At 39.5% G+C, this 26,794-nt stretch overlaps 4 protein-coding genes and 1 long non-coding RNA gene across 6 annotated transcripts; 4 read left to right on the top strand and 1 right to left on the bottom strand.

Moving 5' to 3' along the window:
- Positions 1-1,309: 1,309 nt before the first annotated feature.
- LOC112999398 (uncharacterized) lies at positions 1,310-4,730 on the top strand. The gene is made up of 3 exons (XR_003264584.2): positions 1,310-1,494; positions 1,577-1,910; positions 2,967-4,730. It is a non-coding gene; the product is annotated as an uncharacterized lncRNA (long non-coding RNA).
- Positions 4,731-8,603: 3,873 nt separating this feature from the next.
- LOC102665645 (uncharacterized) lies at positions 8,604-10,263 on the top strand. The gene is made up of 2 exons (XM_026125560.2): positions 8,604-9,060; positions 9,141-10,263. Exons 1-2 carry the CDS (start codon positions 8,707-8,709, stop codon positions 10,167-10,169), a joined length of 1,383 nt encoding a protein of 460 aa, XP_025981345.2. The 5' UTR covers positions 8,604-8,706; the 3' UTR covers positions 10,170-10,263.
- A 4,038-nt stretch (positions 10,264-14,301) lies between these two features.
- LOC106795766 (uncharacterized) lies at positions 14,302-18,201 on the top strand. Its single transcript, XM_014766666.3, has one exon. The coding sequence runs from the start codon at positions 15,088-15,090 to the stop codon at positions 18,199-18,201; it is 3,114 nt and encodes a 1,037-aa protein (XP_014622152.2). The 5' UTR covers positions 14,302-15,087.
- Position 18,202: 1 nt separating this feature from the next.
- LOC102665982 (uncharacterized) lies at positions 18,203-21,309 on the top strand. The gene is made up of 3 exons (XM_014766667.2): positions 18,203-19,633; positions 19,769-21,214; positions 21,298-21,309. Exons 1-3 carry the CDS (start codon positions 18,203-18,205, stop codon positions 21,307-21,309), a joined length of 2,889 nt encoding a protein of 962 aa, XP_014622153.2.
- A 1,183-nt stretch (positions 21,310-22,492) lies between these two features.
- LOC102666252 (uncharacterized) lies at positions 22,493-26,505 on the bottom strand. Of its 2 annotated transcripts, XM_014766580.3 has the most exons (4): positions 23,767-26,505; positions 23,596-23,699; positions 23,019-23,532; positions 22,493-22,938 (listed from the first exon to the last, which is right to left on the bottom strand). In XM_014766580.3, exons 1-3 carry the CDS (start codon positions 25,379-25,381, stop codon positions 23,302-23,304), a joined length of 1,950 nt encoding a protein of 649 aa, XP_014622066.1. In that variant the 5' UTR covers positions 25,382-26,505; the 3' UTR covers positions 22,493-22,938; positions 23,019-23,301. The 2 variants fall into 2 exon arrangements, with proteins under 2 accessions (XP_014622066.1, XP_014622065.1); XM_014766579.3 differs by having other exon boundaries at positions 23,019-23,699.
- Positions 26,506-26,794: the final 289 nt, after the last annotated feature.

Consider the following 26,794-nt stretch of genomic DNA (forward strand, 5'->3'; position numbering starts at 1 on the left):
GTCTATTGTGATTGAGTTAAATTTTGATAATTTATCAATATATATAAATAAAAGAAACAAGAAACATGTAAACATGCTTTTGGAACACCGAGATGAGTAGTGCATGCAGCAGCTGCCATGCATAAACCAAGGAATGATATCGACACGCGGTGCATAAACCTTTTGCGGCAACCACTGGGTATTTTGGACTTATAATTTTTTTTTGTATGGTCGAACTAGTAATTTGAAACGAGGTAACCATGCGCGAGATTTGCATTGATTGATTACCCTGTTTTTAAAATTTTTGATCTTTCACATAATCGTAAATGCTGTTACACATAACGACCTTCACATAGCAGTTAGTAAAAACCTGTCAGCAAGTCACATGTTGCAGGTTGATTGGCCGGGATCACAGCTGGCATGGTCCCAGACCCACTAATAACTTCTCCCTATTAAGAGAGATAATCATATTTAGTGTTAAACAATACCTCAAATAAGATTTTTTTCGAAAAAAAAAATATCGATGAAAATAAATCATCTTTAAGTTTTGTGTTTATTTATCCTTTAATAAATATTAGCATTAGATTTATTGTTTACCAAAAGAGAGATAGATGCAAGATTTAAAATGCAAGGTTATGTTAAAATTTGAAATCAGGTCACTACTACAATAACACCGGTGATACATGTTGCAGTTTCACACGTGAATTGCTGTACTATTACTATTCTAATGGTTTGTAAGTTGAAACATTGTAATGACTTTAAGAGTTGGATTTACATCCATTAAAATATATTATTTTATACATGCTAAATAGTTAATTGAGAAGTTATAAAGTATATTGATTATGTATTTGTGTTTTTAGTGATTAATTGTTTGCCAAATGACTTAGTTGTCATATTTGTGGAGAGTATATGTCTTTGGTAACGTGGGGTTTAGGAGTTGATGACTGATGAGTGTACTTCCTTTAGAATAAAATAAAAAAAGGAGTTGATGAGTGTACTTGAGAAGGAGTAAATATCTTATGTATTGGTTGTAATAATCGCCCTGAGGTATGATATAACATATGCTGAACCGTTTTGTAATTTTGGTATAATTAAATAATAATATAAAATTATTTTATATGTCGTCGTCTAATCACAATTATTATATATAATATACTTGTTGATCATAATTATTTTAATACTGATTTATGAATGATAATTCATCACTATTCAACTCTTAAAATCATTCCTTACCGATTAATCTACGGTTATAGAGAATAATTATTTTTTATATCGTTAATAATGAATCTATTCTTTAATAAAATATAAAAACTTACACCTTAATGCGAACGAGTTTGGCGAATCTGAGAGACGAGAGTAACGCTGTGTAGTTCCCATCAGATACCTCTGCTCTCGCCGGTACCCACCGTTGACGCTTCGAGGATGACACCTTATTGCTTCCCTCTCTCATTCTTCATATTTCTCCTTCAATTCACCGCCTTTGCTTCTTCTTCTTCTTCCACCCACATTTTGCAGGTATCAATCAACACTATCATGTATTTGTTTATTCTAAATCTGTTTATTACTAACTTAACTTTTTCGATTCGTGGAAATCAAGGATGTTCTGAAAGCGGTGTCGGCGAAACAGAAGTGGGATTTCTTCCAACGACAACGACGACAACGTGAGAGTAACCAAGTTGGATGTCGGAAAGGTTAGGTTCGGGACCTCCCTGAGCTACGAGTTCCGAATCGGAATGGGCAGTGATAATGATAACTTCACCCTCAAATTCGCAGACCAAGTTACCACGTGGAACAAGTTCAGAACACCATTTCCCGATTTGCCCTCTCTCGTTCACCGGCTCGGTTCCTTCCCACTCCTTCATACCCTCAAATTAGAAGGTCCCTTTGCGTTGCGGGTCGATGCCCTTCACAACCTATCGCTTTCCCTCCCCGTAAGCTATTCTTTCCGTTCCTCTTAAGATTCTGTCATGGTGTTTTATTTTCCTTATTCAGTTTGTTGAATTTTTTTCTTCTTCTTTGTTCCTTTGAAAATTGTACTTTATGTAGAGGCTAATTTGATAGCAGAAACTCTTATCCAAGAAATAAGAAAATAAGTTTATATACATAGCACAATCGGAGATATAAGGTTGAGTCTGTGTGGTTGAGGTCGCAAGTTCGAATGCTCCCAATTGACATTGCTAACAAAACTAACAATAGGAAATTTTCGTAGTCTAGCTTTTATTTAAGGTAGTTATGTGAAAGAGTTTAATGAATGGCTATACATGGCCGGTGTAAAAACTTCTCTTCTTTTTTTTGGTGAGCTTAAAAAAAACTTCTATACTATCAATCAATTAATCAGAAATCAACATTGTTTGATATGACTTTTAAGATAAACTTTTCCTAGTCAGAATCTCAACTGTATAATTTAAAATGGATGGTTAATTAAGATTAAAACTAATTACAACAATCTTTAGCATCCAAGTATGGATATCTGATCAAGATTTACTCCCTTCACTTCTAATGCATCCACTATCCACATCTTTGGTTGCACATATTGTGCTCTGCGACGTGTCCATCTGAAGCTTTGTGGGCTTGCTTCTGTGTCATTTTCTTGTCTTGAAGTGAATTTGAAGGGCAACTTGGATCAAGGACATTGATCCAAACACACACTAAATGTATAAGATCAAGTGTTATTTAACGATAGTTGTTGCGTTGATGACAATGGACAATTTGTTATTTCTTACGTGTTTTTTGTTGTAGCCTTAACTTTTATTACTAACATAAACATCTTTCCTCTATAGCTAGTGATGTCTTAAAAGTTGAAGATATTTTCCTGCTGTTGTTTATGTTTATTTGTTCTACTCTTAAGTTCAGTTGGCAAAATTTGAGGATTGTCCTGCTGTTAATAAGTTTCTTTTTTCTTTCCTCCGAGCAATCTATGATATATCCAAGTTAATTCTTGTAGATAACTATTTCGATAAATTCTGAGCTCTGACTCTATCTGGCAGATGAATGTTTCATACACTTGTTTGAAACACATCCTTGTTGGTGAGGGTATTACAGTAGAAGTGAGAAGAGCACAAGAAATCTCTCTTTTTACTCGTCTGATCTTGATTTGCAAATGAATGGAAGTGCCATGTGTAGTGAGGGGAAGAGTGACCTTTGGCCCTTTTTGCATTCAACTTGCATGACTCTAATTCCCATACGCATATCAGGCTCTGCATCTTTGGTTGCTTATAGAGCTCGAAACTCTTATGCACACATAGCAACTACATTGATTTCAGAGGATGCTATTGAGCTGCTTCCAGAAAAATGTTACCATGGTCGTATGTTTAGAAAGCGAGCATGCCCCATTGATTCCTTAAGTTTGAGATTAAGTATATTGGAGAAAGTTTTGAGGAGTCTTCTTGAGCGTAAGATACTTAAAGATCAGCTTTTTGGCCTTCTCAAAGCAAATATTAAAGCATCAGCTGTTGTGAAGTTCCCCTTAGAATTAGAAAGAGACCTAAGTAATAATGCCACTCTTAATCGTACGATTCCTGATTGGAGAACGAGGCCTAGTTTTGAAAGGTTCTGGTTTGAGATATTGGCCAGAGTTGAGGGAAACACGCTCAAGCCTCTTTTAATCAAGAAAGTAAGACCTTTTATTGAATCAGTTTCAGTTTCCTAGGCGCATTTGATGTCCAATATGTCATACACAAAGTTGAGACCCGTTTTTCTTCCTCCGGAGCCTCTTACACTGGATGTGAAATGGTAGGAGAAACTCTTGTAAGTTCTAATATATATTTTTTTTACACTTTTTTAGGTTATGTTTGTAGATTCTTCAGTTGATCTTGTTATATGCGAGAGTTCACCAATTCTTGTAAAATATTACTCATGCACTCATGATTGGTCATGTAAATACCAAAATAGGAGAGGAGAAAGAAGAGAAAAGTAATTTGCTTTTACACGATTTCGTTGTCTTCTAGGATATGAACCTAATTCTTTAATTGGTACCTCTGATGAAGCAGTTTGGACTAAGCTGGTGTGCTATTTGGTAATGTGTTTTTTACTATGTTAAGTGGTTGGGCTGATTATGAAAAAAAACATCTATGGGGGAGGTATTTTATGTGCGGTGTGCTACTGTGCTTTATGTTTGGTTATGAATACAGTCTTCAAGAACTTATTATCCTGTTAGCCCATATTTTTGATGAGCTAAAATATGCTCTAAATACGCATTAGATGTCGTCTCGAGTTTCGAAGCGTATTAAAGAGCAAGAATCTTGTCAGGACTTGTTCGAATCGAAAAGAGAGAAGAGGTTTTTGAAAGGGATTCCCAGGCTCAAGGAAGTATTTACGAAGTACAAGGCTAAGACAAGAAAAAGGGCTTCGAACCATTGGGCGATTCGAGTTGGCGTATGGTCGAGTCGAAGCCAAGGCAGCAAGATTTCTGGACTTAGCACAATTTCTGACAAAACTTCACAAAATCAGTTCGACTTCGAGCAATGAGGATAACCGTTCTAAGGAGCAGTTATGTGCATGTAAGGTGTACGTAGCAGGACACTTGGCATTAGGATAGTGTTCGACCGTTAGGGCAGTTTATTTTCGAATGTCTATATATAGCAGTTTTTAGTCAGATTTCGGGGTCGCAAATCATATATACAAATCCTTATACACTCAAAGTACCCAGCGCAGAGAGAAACGAGTACGCAAGGAGAATGTATGTTTGTGAACCATTTTAAGTTCCTGTAAACTTTACATTTCGAATGCAATGCAATTTACGTTTCATTTTACATAATTCCTGTCTTTTAAATGGCTCATTCGATCGAATGAACTTGTTGGTCCTTTAAATTCTGTAATTTACCTTTCCCTTGTCAAGTTACTTCCAGCATTTCGATTCTTTCAAAGAATTTTTACTTTCTGCAAACCTCAAAACCAATGAATGTTCGTTGCAACGATGAACATCAAAAGCTTTACGTTTAAAGCGAACATACAAATGGCATGCTCCTGAGATTCACTAGTTGGTCTCGCAAGCAATTAACTTAGACTAGCGATTGTTTACCAAATTTCAGCGTAAACAAATTGGCACGCCCAGTGGGACCGGTCAATTGTGTGTTTTGGCTTTAAAATTATTATTAAAGTTTTGTTTAGAACAGTTAGTTTATTGCATTCTTAATTGTTTTGACCTTGTATGCATTTAAGAAGTGGAAAATCTGTTCCACACTTAACAGAATTCAAAACTCGTACAAGGATGGCTAGACCACCCCCAAGTAATCGAAACAATGACCTTCCAAATATGGAGGGGCAACCAACGCAGACATCTGTCAGTAATGCCAATATAAATTTCAGCGTAAACAAATTGGCACGCCCAGTGGGACCGCTAGTCTAAGTTAATTGCTTGCGAGATCAACTAGTGAATCTCAGGAGCATGCCATTTGTGTGTTTGCATTAAACGTAAAGCTTTTGATGTTCATCGTTGCAACGAACATTCACTGGTTCGAAATTTGCAGAAAGGAAAATTCTTTGACAGAATCGAAATGCTGAAAGTAACTTGACAAGGGAAGATAAATTGCAGAATTAAAAGGCTCAACGAGTTCATTCGATCGAATGAACCATTTAAAAGACAGGAATTATAAAGTGAAACGTAAATTGCATTGCATTCGAAATGTAAAGTTTACAAAACTTAAAAATGGTTCACAATCATACATTTTCCTTGCGTACTCGTTTCTCTCTGCGCTGGGTACTTTGAGTATATAAGGATTTTGTAGAAATGATTTGCGACCCCGAAATCTGACTAAAAACTGCTATATATAGACATTCGAAAATAAACTGCCCTAACGGTCGAACACTATCCTAATGCCAAGTGTCCTGCTACGTACACCTTACATGCACATAACTGCTCCTTAGAACGGTTATCCTCATTGCTCGAAGTCGAACTGATTTTGTGAAGTTTTGTCAGAAATTGTGCTAAGTCCAGAAATCTTGCTGCCTTGACTTCGACTCGACCATACGCCAACTCGAATCGCCCAATGGTTCGAAGCCCTTTTTCTTGTCTTAGCCTTGTACTTCGTAAATACTTCCTTGAGCCTGGGAATCCCTTTCAAAAACCTCTTCTCTCTTTTCGATTCGAACAAGTCCTGACAAGATTCTTGCTCTTTAATACGCTTCGAAACTCGAGACGACATCTAATGCGTATTTAGAGCATATTTTAGCTCATAAAAAATATGGGCTAACAAATTGCCCCCAAAAAATGTCTGCTTCGATTCGAGATCGAAGGAAGATGAGAAGTTGACATTTTTTTTTCTCTTCTTCTACCAGTTTTCCTGAAACGGCGTCATGATCGCACGTTCACTGTGTAACCGTCGCCTCGATCTCCCACTACCCATCATTAATTCCACTTTTCTAGGCAAAGTGGGACACGTGTCATGCTGGGGAATCGGAAGGGAAATCTGATGTGATTGATTTTTGACCATTGATTATTATATTGTTTTTTCCCCTTTTAAAAATGAAACTCCATAAATAGCGCCAGAAAACTCCAGAAAACCCTTCAGCTTCTCTGCTTCCAAAACCCTTCTTCTTCTTGTTGTATCTCCGGCGAAACCTTTTCATTTTCAGACATCAACTTACTACTCCTTTCATCATCAACCTCACCGTGTCTCTGAGCTTTGCCATTGTTCTCCGTGAGTCCAAGCTTTTACTCACTGATTCCATCAGTTACCAAACCCTTCGTAAGAATCATCCTCTTTCAAATTTCTTACGATGTCGCAAGAACAATCAGTTCCGTTTGCTGGGAAGTGGCACCACTTTACAGTCAGGACTGATGGAGAAAAGGTGGTTCCAGAACCACATGGTGACGCCGAACAAACAGAAGCCTGGGAATCAGAGGTGATGATCCCTTTCGCAGTGGAAAGAACAGTTTACGCTTTCGGTGGACCCCTGCCAGACCAAGAATCACTTTCGAGTGCAATGAACAAGGTATTTCCCTGCTACCCAACTTGCGAACCTAGGATTTTTGATAGTGAGCCTTACAACTTTAATTGTTTAAGCAAACCCCACAAACTCTTTCGATCCGCCCCGTCAATAGCCCATAGGGATTACCTACCTTGGCTTGATCGAGTCGAACAAGCGTATGAGGATTTCTGGAAGACATATGGCATCTTTGATTTGATACAATTCTCTCGATCTGGTCCTGAATATCGACCAGAAATGCTGATAGCAGCTATGCACTTTTTCGAGTCTTCTACCAACACCTTTCAATTTAAATGTGGTATGATGACCCCCACTCTCTTAGATGTAGCCGCCCTCACAGGCCTTAGGCCTAGCGGAGAAACTTATGACCCCACTAATTCTAGTGACAATATCAAGCTAGTATATAAGGAGAATACCTTTTCCAAATATATAGCTGAACACAAAGGACCCGTCGAAGAGGAGGTTTCTGATGAAGAGCACGTAGCCTTCTTAACCCTGTGGCTATCTCACTATGTTTTTTGCACGAAATCCTTGCAAGTAGCCAAAAGATTTATTCCAATGGCATTACAAATTCATGAAGGTCAGAACTTTGGATTTGGACGCCTCTTGTTAGCAGTGCTATACGAATCGCTTGGTGAGGCATGCGATGATCTGAAGAAGTCGAAGGATGGGTCTTCCTTCTTAGTATCTGGGCCTATGTGGCTTCTCCAGTTGTGGCTTAATGCCACCTTCGAGCAAGAAATGGGATTAATAATCCCACAAGATTATGCTGAAGAAGTTGCAAATCGCTCGATCGAAGGCCAGAGAGCACTTCGATTAACCCCCAAGACCTTAATTCAAAACTCACAAAAGCTGTTCCTAAAGTACATGAGGATTTTTCTGAGCTTTGACAAGTTTCTTCCCCAACATGCTCCATTCATTAGTCGAGAGGTTGGCCCGGCCTGGTTCACTGACTATTTTCCTGCTGTCGATCCGGACAATGAAGAAGAAGTGAACGAAATATGGTCATTTTACTTGAATCCACAGATCCTGTCTTGTCGTACAGGTGTTCAATCGAACTATTTAGGCCTGGTTGGATACCAGCCTAATTTGGTTTCAAGACAATTTGGCCTCTCGCAAATCCGTCCTAAAAGCTTGTTCGAAGATCCTCGAGACGTTATAAGAGGGGCCAATCTTTCGGAAAAGACTTTCAAGAAGTTTTTGAAGATTTCTCTTGATGAAAACTATAACCTGCATCCTTTTGAGTTCAACCATTCCCACTTCTGCACCATGGGGTTTGTTACCTGGTGGGAGAAATATTATTCGACCTATTCAGTTGGAGACACTACTATCATGATCTCCAGACTTGAGAGTGGTTTCACACAACCAACGGTCGAGAATATCCGCTCAAACCTTCAAGCTCGAGGTATTAAATTACTTTCGACTTTCTAAATTGATATGTATTTTTGCCTTTTCTAATATTCTTATTTTCAGGCAAAACAATCATGACGAAGAAAAGTGCTGAGACGTCTCGAGCTGATGTGAGACCCAAGAAACCCACCGGGGTGAAGATCCAAGAAGGGAAACAAGAAGAGAAGGTAACTCTTCTGAACTTATCTTTTACTCTTAACGTCTTGCCTCATATTTCTTTATTTTTTCAGAGTCAAAAGAAAGATGATAGCATTGATACTACCACGACTTCAAAACGCTCGAAGCATGCGGTCGTCGAATTAGACGAAGAGAAAGATGCAAGTTTTATTTCTAATGTCAATATTATAGCTTTCTTTCAAGTCTATATTCTGACAATTCTTTACCCTCGTAATGCAGGAAGAAAAGGAAAGACCTCTTATAAGAAAAAGAAAGTTACCTGCGACTTCGACCAAGTCTGCTGAACAAACAGAGGCAGGCAATTCCCAGGCTCAAATGCCTAAAAAGAAAAAGAAAGTAAAGCAGGTCGAGCCTGAACCTTCTGTGGCTGTTGAGGGTGGTGAACCAATCAAGAAGAAAAAGAAAAAGACCAAGCCTTCAAAAGAACAAGGTGACAATCAACCTGTTGACGTCCAACCACCTTCGACCGATATTGACGGCACTGAAGTAGAGGCTACTCCTTCTGTTGCTGAGATGGGCAACCCTGTCGATCAACCGGACTCACCACAAGAACAACCTGCCGTCGAGGTATCATCCTCTTAATGTGTTTTAAATCATAGCTTATACGAAACTATTTGTTAACCTTTTTCCATGATAATTCGAATCAGGTACAACAAAATGTTTCTGTAGAAGAAATACCCTCACATGCTCGAACATCTCCCACTCCTGAGACGGATGCAGTGAATGTTGAAGAACAGGGTGAAGGTCAAGGCATTGGATCCAGCAGTCCTCATGGATCGAGTCAAAAAAGTTCATCCGAAGAAAACTTTTCCGATGAAGAGGCCATAGAAGAGGCTGAAGCTGGAGGTTCGGACATTTACCCGGCGTCTTCGACATCTAAGCTTTCCGCTAGCATAGGGATCGCAGAAGATACATTCATTCAAATGCAAGACGAAGACCCTGCTGCAGCCCTTCGACTCCTGCTGACCACAAGTCAAGCCGACATCTCAAGTGAAAAGATTCCTGGTGCTTCGTCCTCATCTGATGCCGAAATAAACTCTTCAGTACGCCAAGATTCTCTGCTCTTGAAGTTATCCATGGAATACGCACGGGAAGATGTGCTTAAATCCATTGAAGAGAACCCCTCTGCTGCCTTTGGGCACCTGAACTTTTTGAAGAAATTGCACAACCCCCTTACCTCTGATGAGATTCTAGGCAAAGTTATCCAAATCGAGGCCATCATTGACCAATTTGCAAGTACTGTGCAGAAAAAACGCGAAAATGGCGCCAGACTGGATGCCCAGAAACAGGCACATATCCTTCTGCTCGAAAAAGCCCGAGCTGCTCAACATGAAGTCGAACGTCTCACCAAAGAGGCGAAAGAAGGATCTTCTGAGATCAAAGCCTGTGATGATAACATCTCCTCCTGGGAGGCAACTATTACGGATTTGCTGTCTCAGGTCGATGATCTAAGGCAAAAAATTGTGACGGAGCAGGCCAAACGCAAGGAACTCCAGGAGAAGGCCGCTAATTCGATTCAGAAGCTGGTTGCTGAAAAAGGGAGGGAAGGCCTGAAGGCCTTTAGCGCATCTCAAGCTATAGCAGATGAGGCGAGAGTTATGGAGAGTGCTGACCAGGTCTTAACTAAAGAGATGGCCACCTTGAAGAAACTATATGAGGACTTGGTCATGCACTAGTAGAACTTATAAATTCTTTATTTCGAATTCTGTATTTCGATTCTACTTTTTGATGTAATATTGACAAATGCCCTTTTGTGGCAATTTACTGTTATTGCCATTTTTATGTTTCCAGTCTTTTTCTTATTCTATGCTTATTTTAACTTCGAGCAGTGTTGGTTTATATTTTTTCAAATACTTACCATTTATGCTCAAAGTACGTTTCTGAGGGGTTAACTCTTCTAACTCATAAGCACCATTCGAATAGATCTGAATTATTTTAAACGGTCCTTCCCAATTTGGGGACCATTTGCCCAAGGCTCGATCCTTACTATCCATGGGCAGGATAACCTTCCAAACTAAATCTCCAATATTAAAAGTTTTTGACTTTACTTTCTTATTATAAGCTTTAGCAACTCTTTCTTTTTGTTTAGTCAAAACTTCTAATGCTCTCAATCTCTCCTCATCTAAATCAACCAACTCATCTGACATCATTTTCCAATAATGGTCGATTGGAATGTCCATTTGTTTTTGTACCCTGGCTGATTGGAAATGTATTTCGACCGGAAGTACAGCATCATGCCCATAAGTCAGTCGAAATGGGGTAGTATTAGTTGATTCCTTAGGAGAATTTCTACATGCCCATAGAACTTGATCTAACGTTTTATTCCAATTTCTTGGCTTTTGGGCAATGTGTTTTTTAATCAAGTTAATTACAATCTTATTGGCTGCTTCGACCTGACCATTTGCTTGCGCGTAATATGGTGTTGATGTTAATAATCGAAAGCCAGTTTTTTGGGCAAATTCTTGCATTTTTCGTCCAGTAAAAACTGAACCTTGATCAGTGGTAATTGTTTCGGGAATACCATACCTATAAATAATATAATTTTGAATGAAACTAATTACTGCTTCCTGATCAACATTTGGCAAAGGGACTGCTTCGATCCATTTTGTAAAGTAATCGATACCAACTATAATATAATGCTGGTTCTTAGAAGAGGCAGGCTTGATTTCACCAATTATGTCCAAAGCCCATCCTCTGAAAGGCCAAGGTTTGATTATGGAGTGTAACTCACTAGCAGGTACATGCTGTATCCCTGCATGCTTTTGGCATTCCTGACAGCCTTTAGCAAATTCTATGCAGTCTTTTAACATCGAAGGCCAATACAAACCTTGTCGAAATAAAAGCCATTTCATTTTATGGCCTGCTTGATGTGATCCACAAGCCCCACTGTGAACATGGGAAACTGCTAAGTATGCTTCTGATTCACTTAGACATTTTAACAACACTCCTTCTGCAGTCTTTTTAAACAAATCATTTCCCATAACCACGTAATTTAAAGCCCTATATTTGACCTTTCGAGCCACATTGCCTATTGGATTTTCCAAATATTCAACAATGGACTTTCTCCAATCATTATCTAACATATTGTCAATGGCCAAAATTTGAATTTTTCCCTGGAAATCATCCATGCTTTCATCTTCATTATTTTGTGGTATACTTGCCCCCACAAGTTTTGGCATTGGCAATTTAGTGCTTAATGGCTCTGGTAACACCAGTTTATCTTTTATTTCGATCAACTGAGTTAACTTTCCCTTCGACATTTTGTACCCTGAAGCTATTTGGGCTAAATCATTTGCTTCTTGGTTTTCTTGTCGAGGTATATGCTCAATGTTAATGTAATCGAAATGATTCAGAAGAGAACTTGCTATCACAAAATATTTTGCTAAGTGTTTATTAACACATTTGTATTCTTGTGTTAATTGCCTCAACACTAATTCTGAATCACCTCTTATGTTAACATTTCTTGCCCCCAGGCTAATTAAAATTTCAAGGCCTGTAATTAGAGCCTCATACTCAGCCTCATTATTAGAACAAAGCCCTTTGATTTTATATTTGAATTTAGTTGGAACTTTATTGGGGGATATTATTAAAACTCCAATTCCAGTTCCATGTTTGTGTTTCGAACCATCGAAATACAAAATCCAAGGCTCTGTATCCACATAGTCTTGCGGCATTTCGATCAATGAGTGATCTACAATAAAATCAGCCACAATTTGACCCTTAACAGATTTCAAAGGCTTGTACGTTAAAGAATATTCTGTTAATGCTAAAGCCCATTTTCCAATTCTACTGTGTAAAATAGGTTTTGACAACATGTGCTTAATAATATCATAATGAGAATACACATAAACATCAACAGGCTTTATATATTGCTTAAGTTTTGCACAAGAGAAATACAAACAAAGACAAAGTTTTTCTATGGCCGTATATCTAGTTTCTGCATCATTTAGTACACGACTAAGATAATAAATTGCATGCTCTACGCCATCATCATCTTCCTGAGCCAACATGCTACCAATGGTCTTGTCAGACGCAGCAATATACAACTTCATAGTCTTGTTTCGACTAGGAGGCATTAACACGGGAGGCTTGATCAGATATTCTTTAATTTCATCGAAAGCCTTTTGATGCTCTTCATTCCATTTGAATGGTTCATCTTTCTTGAGTCGAAGTAATGGCGAAAAAATTTGAGCTTTGCCACTTAGATTCGAAATGAATCGCCTCAAGAAGTTGATTTTTCCTAGCAAAGACTGAAGCTGTTTTTTGGTCGAAGGAGGCTTCGTCTCAAGAATAGCCTTTGTCTTGTTTTGATTTATCTCAATGCCTTTTTTATGCACCACAAAACCAAGGAAATCTCCTGCACGCACACAAAAAGCACACTTTAATGGATTCATTTTTAATCCATGTTTCCTCATTCGTTCGAAAGATTGCCTAAGGTAATCCAAATGGCTATCTTCTGAAGAGGATTTGATGATTATATCATCAATATAAACTTGCATAAATGTGTCAATAAAATCATGAAACATGGAATTCATGGCCCTTTGATAAGTGGCCCCAGCATTTTTCAACCCAAAGGGCATAACCACCCATTCATAAGTGCCTAAAGCACCAGGGCATCGAAATGCTGTTTTTGACACATCATTTTCAACAATAAATATTTGGTTATAACCAGAATAACCATCTAACATACTTAAAAATTCGAAACCAGCTGCTGAATCTACCAACATTTCTGCTACTGGCATAGCATATTCATCTTTAGGTGTAGCATTGTTTAAATCCCTAAAATCTATGCATACTCTTAGAGTTCCATTCTTTTTAATGACAGGGACTATATTTGCTAACCATTCGACATACCTGGCAGACCTGATGAATTTACACCTCAGCAGCCTTTCGATCTCTTCCTTAATTTTGGACATGATTTCTGGTGCGAATCTTCTTGGTAGTTGTTTTACTGGTCTTTTTCCTTCCTTAATAGGTAATTTCATTTCGACCATTTCTCTGCTTAACCCAGGCATTTCGTGGTAATCCCAAGCAAAACAGTCTTTAAATTCTCTAAGAAGAGGCACCAGCTTTTCTTTCAGACTTGAGGTGATATTGGCACTGATATAGGTTGGCCTTTTTATCGAGCCATCTCCAATGTCGATTTCCTCCAAAGGATCTTGAGCCTGCATCTTTGGCACCTCACTTATGGGATTTTTCTCAAAACCCAGCGGCTCATCATCATAAATACAATCCAGTCTTCGATCCTTTGTTTCTTTGTTTTCATGATCTTCGATCTTGGCTTCAACTGCCATATTTTGTTGAGATTCAGCCTCAAAGGCCGTATTTAGTCTATTTTCGGCCATATAAGCCGTAATTCTGGCCCATGCAGTGGCCTCAGTCATATTAATCTTCATATATATTCCACCCAGTTGGTGGAATGACTCCATCTTCGGAGGGAACAACATCAATTTCCTCCCTCTCCCATATAAACCCATAGGTAGGATGGAGTTTGACAGAGTGGATAACATTGTCACTTGATTCGACAACAGCCTCCTTGTTACCACAAGGTGCTATGTTAGCCAACTTTTTGTCAAAGGTTTGTGCAGTAACACTATCAACCTCTGACTTATAGAAGCTTTGATCTGCCTCTATATTTTCAACAATCCCATCCTCCCTCCAAATAATGAGTTTCTGGTGGAGGGTAGATGGCACAGCCCCAACTCCATGAACCCATTCCCTTCCTAATAGCAAGTTAAAATTAGCCTTAGACTGTATCACCAGGAACAGAGTTGGTCGAACTATACTGCCTACAGCAACATCTACTTGAATGGCTCCCAATGAATAGCCAGTTTTGCCCTCATAATTAGAGAGCACAATGTTGTGAGCAGATAGATCAGTGTCATGTTTCCCGATCTTGTAGAGCATAGATCGAGGCATTAAGTTGACAGCCGCTCCTCCATCTATTAGCACTTTGTTGATTCCAATATTCTCAACCTTTGCCCTGATGAAAAGAGGTTTGAGATGACTTTTCATCTGAAAATCTGGCTTTTCGAAATAAGCTAATTGTTCTTCCACACAGCCATTATTCATAACATAGTAGCACACTGGCTTTGGGTCAGCCATATCAAAATGATCGAACTCACTTTCGATCTCAGTAACCTCAGACTGTACGTCGTATTCAGATGGCAAGATAGATACCACACAGATGACATCAAAGTCTGGTTCAGAATCCAGTAGATCCTCATCTTCCATCTTATCTTCATCCATCGGAGGCAGGAGTCTCTCCTTTACTGGCCTCCTAGACACTTCTTTATACTGGCCCGTTTGCAGATTCTGTTGGGCCAATTTCTTCTGACGCTGGAACCTGCGCCATTGGGTCCTCGTCATAGGATTCTTTCCTTTGTAATTGTTCCTATAAGAGTACCTATTAGCCTCCTGTGGGCCAATTTGCTTCGTTCCACTCGAACCACCTACTTCCATGGCCCCTTTGTTAAACCTTATGAGTCCCTGGTGCATCCATTTTTCGACCGGAACTGAACCAGGAGGAGCGAAAGTATTCCTTCGACCAAACTTCTGATTACCTTTCGACCGCCTCAAAACCCTCTATATGGCATGCCTACATCTTTGATGGCAGGGTTGCAAAATTCTCAACCAAATATAGAGAATCTTAATATGTCCTCTCCATCAGGATCTGTAGCGGGCAATCAAGGTAGGGTAATTCCTCAACATTTAACTAATACATCCGTTTTGTCACTCAGACAACAAATGGATGAAAGTAACCATGATATGGTTAACATGTTAACACAACAAATAGGAACTGTTATTAACCCCTTAATTCAAAATACAAACGACAGTTACCAAATGTTAACAAATCAAATAAGTCGAATTGCTGACTTTTTTGGGGCACCACCCATACAGCAACCACCAATTCGACAGATCCAAATACAGGCGCCTGTCCAAGAGATACAGATGCCTAACAATCCAGGGATGCAAATGGCTCAAGCACCACAACCATTGGCACGCATAGAGCCACCAGCCCAACAGGTCGAACCAAACCCTGGTATAGTATTGGTAAATAGGAACCAAAATGCTGATGAAGTAATAGGGAATATTCAACAAAACCGTTTCGATAGGCAGAATAACCTGGCTCAAATGGTCGAAACGATTTTGGTGCAGAATGGTTTGAACTTAGGCTTACACAGGCCTAATTTTGTGTCTCCATTATCTGAGTATGTGTTACAGACAGAATTACCAAGGGGTGTGAAAATCCCTAAGTTTACTAAGTTTGCAGGAGAGACAAATGAGTCCACTGTCGAACACATTGCTAGATATTTGGTCGAGGCAGGGGATTTGGCTAATAATGAAAATTTAAGAATGAAATTTTTCCCTAATTCCTTGACTAAAAATGCTTTTACATGGTTTACAACCCTTCCTCCTCATTCCATACATAATTGGAACCAATTGGAGAGGATTTTCCATGAGCAATTCTATATGGGACAGTCTAAGATAAGCCTTAAAGAGTTAGCCAGCGTTCGACGTAAGGCACCTGAATCAATTGATGATTATTTGAACAGATTCAGACTCTTAAAGGCAAGGTGTTTCACCCAAGTCCCTGAACATGAATTAGTCGAAATGGCTGCTGGTGGCCTAGACTATTCGATTAGAAAGAAATTAGATACCCAGTATTTAAGGGATATGGCTCAATTGGCTGATAGAGTTCGACAACTCGAACGATTGAAGGCTGAAAAGGCTAGAAATTCTAAGTTCCACAAGAAGGAAAAGGTTGCATATGTCGAAACCAATGACAGTGACCAGGAGTTCAATATTATTTATGAAGATATCGAAGACAATGAGGTTGATTTAGCAGAATTAAAACCTGGACCTCCTTATGTTTGTAAACTTCTTAGACCTTCCAATGGAAAAAACCCTGTTGAACCTAAAAATGATAAATTTGTGTCCAAAACTTATACATTTGACATAACTAAATGTGATGAAATATTTGATTTATTAGTCACAGATGGCCAAATTGTTGTTCCTAAGGGCTTGAGAGTACCCCCAATCGAACAACAGAAGAAAAGGGGTTATTGTAAATTTCATAATTTCCTTGGCCATAAAACCTCACGTTGTGTTCTTTTCAGGGATTTGGTTCAAAAGGCTCTCGACGAAGGGAGGCTCAAATTTGGTGAGAAACCAAAGGTTGCTCAAGCAAATGCTGAAACATCCAAAGCTGCTGAAACTCTCTATGCAGAACCCCAAGAAATAATGATGGTCGAAACAATGGAGTTGTCTCAGGTGCAAGTTCAAGACATATCTGAAGAGGATTACAACGAACAAATGAAGGTGGTGTATCCTCAGGCTGAGGAGGATTTAATTGATTTCTTGAACAGATGCAAACTCGAAAACAAGATTGTGATGCTCTGCCCTCGCTGCAGTGCAGTATGTGATAGGGAGGCTACTGAGGGCCTCAAGAAATACCAAGTTGTTAACAAGGGGGCAAAGCAGAACCAACGTTTCGATAAAGGCAAAAGGGTTATGGTGCAGTCGAACACTAATCAGAAGTCTGGTCGAAGGAATACTTTCGCTCCTCCTGGTTCAGTTCCGGTCGAAAAATGGATGCACCAGGGACTCATAAGGTTCAACAAAGGGATCATGGAAGTAGGTGGTTCGAGTGGAACGAAGCAAATTGGCCCACAAGAGGCTAATAAGTACTCTTATAGGAACAATTACAGAGGAAAGAATCCTATGACGAGGACCCAATGGCGTAGGTTCCAACGTCAGAAGAAATTGGCCCAACAGAATCTGCAAACGGGCCAGTATAAAGAAGTATCTAGGAGGCCAGTAAAAGAGAGACTCCTGCCTCCAGTGGATGAAGATAAGATGGAGGATGAGGATCTACTGGATTCTGAACCAGACTTTGATGTCATTTGTGTGGTATCTATCTTGCCATCTGAATATGATGTCCAGTCTGAAGTTACTGAGATCGAAAGCGAGTTCGATCATTTTGATATGGCTGACCCAAAGCCAGTATGTTACTATGTTATGAATAATGGTTGTGTGGAAGAGCAATTAGCTTATTTCGAAAAGCTAGATTTTCAGATGAAAAGTCATCTCAAACCTCTTTTCATCAGAGCAAAAGTTGAGAATGTTGGAATCAACAAAGTGCTCATAGATGGAGGAGCGGCTGTTAACTTAATGCCTCGATCTATGCTCCACAAGATCGGGAAACATGACACTGATCTATCTGCCCACAACATTGTGCTTTCGAATTATGAGGGTAAAACTGGCTATTCTTTGGGAACCATTCAAGTAGATGTTGCTGTAGGCAGTATAGTTCGACCAACTCTTTTCCTGGTGATACAGTCTAAGGCTAATTTTAACTTGCTATTAGGAAGGGAGTGGATTCATGGAGTTGGGGCTGTGCCATCTACCCTTCACCAGAAGCTCATTATCTGGAGGGAGGATGGGATTGTTGAAAATATAGAGGCGGATCAAAGCTTCTATAAGTCAGAGGTCGATAATGTTACTGCACAAACCTTTGACAAAAAGTTGGCTAACATAGCACCTTGTGGTGACAAGGAGGCTGTTGTCGAATCAAGTGACAATGTTATCCACTCTGTCAAACTCCATCCTACCTATGGGTTTATATGGGAGAGGGAGGAAATTGATGTTGTTCCCTCTGAAGATGGAGTCATTCCACCAACTGGGTGGAATATACATGAAGATTAATATGACTGAGGCCACTGCATGGGCCAGAATTACGGCTTATATGGCCGAAAATAAACTAAATACGGCCTTTGAGGCTGAATCTCAACAAAATATGGCAGTTGAAGCCAGGATCGAAGATCATGAAAACAAAGAAACAAAGGATCGAAGACTGGATTGCATTTATGACGATGAGCCGCTGGGTTTTGAGAAAAATCCCATAAGTGAGGTGCCAAAGATGCAGGCTCAAGATCCTTTGGAGGAGATCGACATTGGAGATGGCTCGATAAAAAGACCAACCTATATCAGTGCCAATATCACCTCAAGTCTAAAAGAAAAGCTGGTACCTCTTCTTAGAGAATTTAAAGACTGTTTTGCTTGGAATTACCACGAAATGCCTGGGTTAAGCAGAGAAATGGTCGAAATGAAATTACCTATTAAGGAAGGAAAAAGACCAATAAAACAACTACCAAGAAGATTCGCACCAGAAATCATGTCCAAAATTAAGGAAGAGATCGAAAGGCTGCTGAGGTGTAAATTCATCAGGTCTGCCAGGTATGTCGAATGGTTAGCAAATATAGTCCCTGTCATTAAAAAGAATGGAACTCTAAGAGTATGCATAGATTTTAGGGATTTAAACAATGCTACACCTAAAGATGAATATGCTATGCCAGTAGCAGAAATGTTGGTAGATTCAGCAGCTGGTTTCGAATTTTTAAGCATGTTAGATGGTTATTCTGGTTATAACCAAATATTTATTGCTGAAGATGATGTGTCAAAAACAGCATTTCGATGCCCTGGTGCTTTAGGCACTTATGAATGGGTGGTTATGCCCTTTGGGTTGAAAAATGCTGGGGCCACTTATCAAAGGGCCATGAATTCCATGTTTCATGATTTTATTGACACATTTATGCAAGTTTATATTGATGATATAATCATCAAATCCTCTTCAGAAGATAGCCATTTGGATTACCTTAGGCAATCTTTCGAACGAATGAGGAAATATGGATTAAAAATGAATCCATTAAAGTGTGCTTTTTGTGTGCGTGCAGGAGATTTCCTTGGTTTTGTGGTGCATAAAAAAGGCATTGAGATAAATCAAAACAAGACAAAGGCTATTCTTGAGACGAAGCCTCCTTCGACCAAAAAACAGCTTCAGTCTTTGCTAGGAAAAATCAACTTCTTGAGGCGATTCATTTCGAATCTAAGTGGCAAAGCTCAAATTTTTTCGCCATTACTTCGACTCAAGAAAGATGAACCATTCAAATGGAATGAAGAGCATCAAAAGGCTTTCGATGAAATTAAAGAATATCTGATCAAGCCTCCCGTGTTAATGCCTCCTAGTCGAAACAAGACTATGAAGTTGTATATTGCTGCGTCTGACAAGACCATTGGTAGCATGTTGGCTCAGGAAGATGATGATGGCGTAGAGCATGCAATTTATTATCTTAGTCGTGTACTAAATGATGCAGAAACTAGATATACTGCCATAGAAAAACTTTGTCTTTGTTTGTATTTCTCTTGTGCAAAACTTAAGTAATATATAAAGCCTGTTGATGTTTATGTGTATTCTCATTATGATATTATTAAGCACATGTTGTCAAAACCTATTTTACACAGTAGAATTGGAAAATGGGCTTTAGCATTAACAGAATATTCTTTAACGTACAAGCCTTTGAAATCTATTAAGGGTCAAATTGTGGCAGATTTTATTGTAGATCACTCAGTAATCGAGATGCCGCAAGACTATGTCGATACAGAGCCTTGGATTTTGTATTTCGATGGATCGAAACACAAACATGGAACTGGAATTGGAGTTTTAATAATATCCCCCAATAAAGTTCCAACTAAGTTCAAATATAAAATCAAAGGGCTTTGTTCTAATAATGAGGCTGAGTATGAAGCTCTAATTACAGGCCTTGAAATTTTAATTAGCCTGGGGGCAAGAAATGTTAACATAAGGGGTGATTCAGAATTAGTGTTGAGGCAATTAACACAAGAATACAAATGTGTTAATGAACACTTAGCGAAATATTTTGTTATAGCAAGTTCTCTTCTGAATCATTTCGATTATATTAACATTGAGCATATACCTCGACAAGAAAACCAAGAAGCAAATGATTTAGCCCAAATAGCTTCAGGGTACAAAATGTCGAAGGAAAAGTTAACTCAGTTGATCGAAATAAAAGATAAACTGGTGTTACCAGAGCCATTAAGCACTAAATTGCCAATGCCAAAACTTGTGGGGGCAAGTATACCACAAAATAATGAAGATGAAAGCATGAATGATCTCCAGGAAAAAATTCAAATTTTGGCCATTGACAATATGTTAGATAATGATTGGAGAAAGTCCATTATTGAATATTTGGAAAATCCAATAGGCAACGTGGCTCGAAAGATCAAATATAGGGCTTTAAATTACGTGATTGTGGGAAATGATTTGTTTAAAAAGACTGCAGAAGGAGTGTTGCTGAAATGTCTAAGTGAATCAGAAGCATACTTGGCAGTTTCCCATGTTCACAGTGGGGCTTGTGGATCACATCAAGCAGGCCATAAAATGAAATGGCTTTTATTTCGACAAGGTTTGTATTGGCCTTCGATGTTAAAAGACTGCATAGAATTTGCTAAAGGCTGTCAGGAATGCCAAAAGCATGCAGGGATACAGCATGTACCTGCTAATGAGTTACACTCCATAATCAAACCTTGGCCTTTCAGAGGATGGGCTTTGGACTTAATTGGTGAAATCAAGCCTGCTTCTTCTAAGAACCAGCGTTATATTATAGTTGGTATCGATTACTTTACAAAATGGATCGAAGCAGTCCCTTTGCCAAATGTTGATCAGGAAGCAGTAATTAGTTTCATTCAAAATCATATTATTTATAGGTATGGTATTCCTGAAACAATTACCACTGATCAAGGTTCAGTTTTTACTGGACGAAAAATGAAAGAATTTGCCCAAAAAACTGGCTTTCGATTATTAACCTCAACACCATATTACGCGCAAGCAAATGGTCAGGTCGAAGCAGCCAATAAGATTGTAATTAACTTGATTAAAAAACACATTGCCCAAAAGCCAAGAAATTGGAATAAAACGTTAGATCAAGTTTTATGGGCATGTAGAAATTCTCCTAAGGAATCAACTAATACTACCCCATTTCGACTGACTTATGGGCATGATGCTGTACTTCCGGTCGAAATACATTTGCAATCAGCCAGGGTACAAAAACAAATGGACATTCCAATCGACCATTATTGGAAAATGATGTCAGATGAGTTGGTTGATTTAGATGAGGAGAGATTGAGAGCATTAGAAGTTTTGACTAAACAAAAAGAAAGAGTTGCTAAAGCTTATAATAAGAAAGTAAAGTCAAAAACTTTTAATATTGGAGATTTAGTTTGGAAGGTTATCCTGCCCATGGATAGTAAGGATCGAGCCTTGGGCAAATGGTCCCCAAATTGGGAAGGACCGTTTAAAATAATTCAGATCTATTCGAATGGTGCTTATGAGTTAGAAGAGTTAACCCCTCAGAAACGTACTTTGAGCATAAATGGTAAGTATTTGAAAAAATATAAACCAACACTGCTCGAAGTTAAAATAAGCATAGAATAAGAAAAATACTGGAAACATAAAAATGGCAATAACAGTAAATTGCCACAAAAGGGCATTTGTCAATATTACATCAAAAAGTAGAATCGAAATACAGAATTCGAAATAAAGAATTTATAAGTTCTACTAGTGCATGACCAAGTCCTCATATAGTTTCTTCAAGGTGGCCATCTCTTTAGTTAAGACCTGGTCAGCACTCTCCATAACTCTCGCCTCATCTGCTATAGCTTGAGATGCGCTAAAGGCCTTCAGGCCTTCCCTCCCTTTTTCAGCAACCAGCTTCTGAATCGAATTAGCGGCCTTCTCCTGGAGTTCCTTGCGTTTGGCCTGCTCCGTCACAATTTTTTGCCTTAGATCATCGACCTGAGACAGCAAATCCGTAATAGTTGCCTCCCAGGAGGAGATGTTATCATCACAGGCTTTGATCTCAGAAGATCCTTCTTTCGCCTCTTTGGTGAGACGTTCGACTTCATGTTGAGCAGCTCGGGCTTTTTCGAGCAGAAGGATATGTGCCTGTTTCTGGGCATCCAGTCTGGCGCCATTTTCGCGTTTTTCTGCACAGTACTTGCAAATTGGTCAATGATGGCCTCGATTTGGATAACTTTGCCTAGAATCTCATCAGAGGTAAGGGGGTTGTGCAATTTCTTCAAAAAGTTCAGGTGCCCAAAGGCAGCAGAGGGGTTCTCTTCAATGGATTTAAACACATCTTCCCGTGCGTATTCCATGGATAACTTCAAGAGCAGAGAATCTTGGCGTACTGAAGAGTTTATTTCGGCATCAGATGAGGACGAAGCACCAGGAATCTTTTCACTTGAGATGTCGGCTTGACTTGTGGTCAGCAGGAGTCGAAGGGCTGCAGCAGGGTCTTCGTCTTGCATTTGAATGAATGTATCTTCTGCGATCCCTATGCTAGCGGAAAGCTTAGATGTCGAAGACGCCGGGTAAATGTCCGAACCTCCAGCTTCAGCCTCTTCTATGGCCTCTTCATCGGAAAAGTTTTCTTCGGATGAACTTTTTTGACTCGATCCATGAGGACTGCTGGATCCAATGCCTTGACCTTCACCCTGTTCTTCAACATTCACTGCATCCGTCTCAGGAGTGGGAGATGTTCGAGCATGTGAGGGTATTTCTTCTACAGAAACATTTTGTTGTACCTGATTCGAATTATCATGGAAAAAGGTTAACAAATAGTTTCGTATAAGCTATGATTTAAAACACATTAAGAGGATGATACCTCGACGGCAGGTTGTTCTTGTGGTGAGTCCGGTTGATCGACAGGGTTGCCCATCTCAGCAACAGAAGGAGTAGCCTCTACTTCAGTGCCGTCAATATCGGTCGAAGGTGGTTGGACGTCAACAGGTTGATTGTCACCTTGTTCTTTTGAAGGCTTGGTCTTTTTCTTTTTCTTCTTGATTGGTTCACCACCCTCAACAGCCACAGAAGGTTCAGGCTCGACCTGCTTTACTTTCTTTTTCTTTTTAGGCATTTGAGCCTGGGAATTGCCTGCCTCTGTTTGTTCAGCAGACTTGGTCGAAGTCGCAGGTAACTTTCTTTTTCTTATAAGAGGTCTTTCCTTTTCTTCCTGCATTACGAGGGTAAAGAATTGTCAGAATATAGACTTGAAAGAAAGCTATAATATTGACATTAGAAATAAAACTTGCATCTTTCTCTTCGTCTAATTCGACGACCGCATGCTTCGAGCGTTTTGAAGTCGTGGTAGTATCAATGCTATCATCTTTCTTTTGACTCTGAAAAAATAAAGAAATATGAGGCAAGACGTTAAGAGTAAAAGATAAGTTCAGAAGAGTTACCTTCTCTTCTTGTTTCCCTTCTTGGATCTTCACCCCAGTGGGTTTCTTGGGTCTCACATCAGCTCGAGACGTTTCAGCACTTTTCTTCGTCATGATTGTTTTGCCTGAAATAAGAATATTAGAAAAGGCAAAAATACATATCAATTTAGAAAGTCAAAAGTAATTTAATACCTCGAGCCTGAAGGTTTGAGCGGATATTCTCGACCGTTGGTTGTATAAAACCACTCTCAAGTCTGGAGATCATGATAGTAGTGTCTCCAACTGAACGGGTCGAATAATATTTCTCCCACCAGGTAACAAACCCCATGGTGCAGAAGTGGGAATGGTTGAACTCAAAAGGATGCAGGTTATAGTTTTCATCAAGAGAAATCTTCAAAAACTTCTTGAAAGTCTTTTCCGAAAGATTGGCCCCTCTTATGACGTCTCGAGGATCTTCGAACAAGCTTTTAGGACGGATTTGCGAGAGGCCAAATTGTCTTGAAACCAAATTAGGCTGGTATCCAACCAGGCCTAAATAGTTCGATTGAACACCTGTACGACAAGACAGGATCTGTGGATTCAAGTAAAATGACCATATTTCGTTCACTTCTTCTTCATTGTCCGGATCGACAGCAGGAAAATAGTCAGTGAACCAGGCCGGGCCAACCTCTCGACTAATGAATGGAGCATGTTGGGGAAGAAACTTGTCAAAGCTCAGAAAAATCCTCATGTACTTTAGGAACAGCTTTTGTGAGTTTTGAATTAAGGTCTTGGGGGTTAATCGAAGTGCTCTCTGGCCTTCGATCGAGCGATTTGCAACTTCTTCAGCATAATCTTGTGGGATTATTAATCCCATTTCTTGTTCGAAGGTGGCATTAAGCCACAACTGGAGAAGCCACATAGGCCCAGATACTAAGAAGGAAGACCCATCCTTCGACTTCTTCAGATCATCGCATGCCTCACCAAGCGATTCGTATAGCACTGCTAACAAGAGGCGTCCAAATCCAAAGTTCTGACCTTCATGAATTTGTAATGCCATTGGAATAAATCTTTTGGCTACTTGCAAGGATTTCGTGTAAAAAACATAGTGAGATAGCCACAGGGTTAAGAAGGCTACGTGCTCTTCATCAGAAACCTCCTCTTCGACGGGTCCTTTGTGTTCAGCTATATATTTGGAAAAGGTATTCTCCTTATATACTAGCTTGATATTGTCACTAGAATTAGTGGGGTCATAAGTTTCTCCGCTAGGCCTAAGGCCTGTGAGGGCGGCTACATCTAAGAGAGTGGGGGTCATCATACCACATTTAAATTGAAAGGTGTTGGTAGAAGACTCGAAAAAGTGCATAGCTGCTATCAGCATTTCTGGTCGATATTCAGGACCAGATCGAGAGAATTGTATCAAATCAAAGATGCCATATGTCTTCCAGAAATCCTCATACGCTTGTTCGACTCGATCAAGCCAAGGTAGGTAATCCCTATGGGCTATTGACGGGGCGGATCGAAAGAGTTTGTGGGGTTTGCTTAAACAATTAAAGTTGTAAGGCTCACTATCAAAAATCCTAGGTTCGCAAGTTGGGTAGCAGGGAAATACCTTGTTCATTGCACTCGAAAGTGATTCTTGGTCTGGCAGGGGTCCACCGAAAGCGTAAACTGTTCTTTCCACTGCGAAAGGGATCATCACCTCTGATTCCCAGGCTTCTGTTTGTTCGGCGTCACCATGTGGTTCTGGAACCACCTTTTCTCCATCAGTCCTGACTGTAAAGTGGTGCCACTTCCCAGCAAACGGAACTGATTGTTCTTGCGACATCGTAAGAAATTTGAAAGAGGATGATTCTTACGAAGGGTTTGGTAACTGATGGAATCAGTGAGTAAAAGCTTGGACTCACGGAGAACAATGGCAAAGCTCAGAGACACGGTGAGGTTGATGATGAAAGGAGTAGTAAGTTGATGTCTGAAAATGAAAAGGTTTCGCCGGAGATACAACAAGAAGAAGAAGGGTTTTGGAAGCAGAGAAGCTGAAGGGTTTTCTGGAGTTTTCTGGCGCTATTTATGGAGTTTCATTTTTAAAAGGGGAAAAAACAATATAATAATCAATGGTCAAAAATCAATCACATCAGATTTCCCTTCCGATTCCCCAGCATGACACGTGTCCCACTTTGCCTAGAAAAGTGGAATTAATGATGGGTAGTGGGAGATCGAGGCGACGGTTACACAGTGAACGTGCGATCATGACGCCGTTTCAGGAAAACTGGTAGAAGAAGAGAAAAAAAAATGTCAACTTCTCATCTTCCTTCAATCTCGAATCGAAGCAGACATTTTTTGGGGGCAATTTGTTAGCCCATATTTTTGATGAGCTAAAATATGCTCTAAATACGCATTAGATGTCGTCTCGAGTTTCGAAGCGTATTAAAGAGCAAGAATCTTGTCAGGACTTGTTCGAATCGAAAAGAGAGAAGAGGTTTTTGAAAGGGATTCCCAGGCTCAAGGAAGTATTTACGAAGTACAAGGCTAAGACAAGAAAAAGGGCTTCGAACCATTGGGCGATTCGAGTTGGCGTATGGTCGAGTCGAAGTCAAGGCAGCAAGATTTCTGGACTTAGCACAATTTCTGACAAAACTTCACAAAATCAGTTCGACTTCGAGCAATGAGGATAACCGTTCTAAGGAGCAGTTATGTGCATGTAAGGTGTACGTAGCAGGACACTTGGCATTAGGATAGTGTTCGACCGTTAGGGCAGTTTATTTTCGAATGTCTATATATAGCAGTTTTTAGTCAGATTTCGGGGTCGCAAATCATATATACAAATCCTTATACACTCAAAGTACCCAGCGCAGAGAGAAACGAGTACGCAAGGAGAATGTATGTTTGTGAACCATTTTAAGTTCCTGTAAACTTTACATTTCGAATGCAATGCAATTTACGTTTCATTTTACATAATTCCTGTCTTTTAAATGGCTCATTCGATCGAATGAACTTGTTGGTCCTTTAAATTCTGTAATTTACCTTTCCCTTGTCAAGTTACTTCCAGCATTTCGATTCTTTCAAAGAATTTTTACTTTCTGCAAACCTCAAAACCAATGAATGTTCGTTGCAACGATGAACATCAAAAGCTTTACGTTTAAAGCGAACATACAAATGGCATGCTCCTGAGATTCACTAGTTGGTCTCGCAAGCAATTAACTTAGACTAGCGATTGTTTACCAAATTTCAGCGTAAACAT

The sequence above is a fragment of the Glycine max genome, chromosome 14 (assembly GCF_000004515.6).
Source record: "Glycine max cultivar Williams 82 chromosome 14, Glycine_max_v4.0, whole genome shotgun sequence".
Taxonomy (NCBI): Eukaryota; Viridiplantae; Streptophyta; class Magnoliopsida; order Fabales; family Fabaceae; genus Glycine; species Glycine max.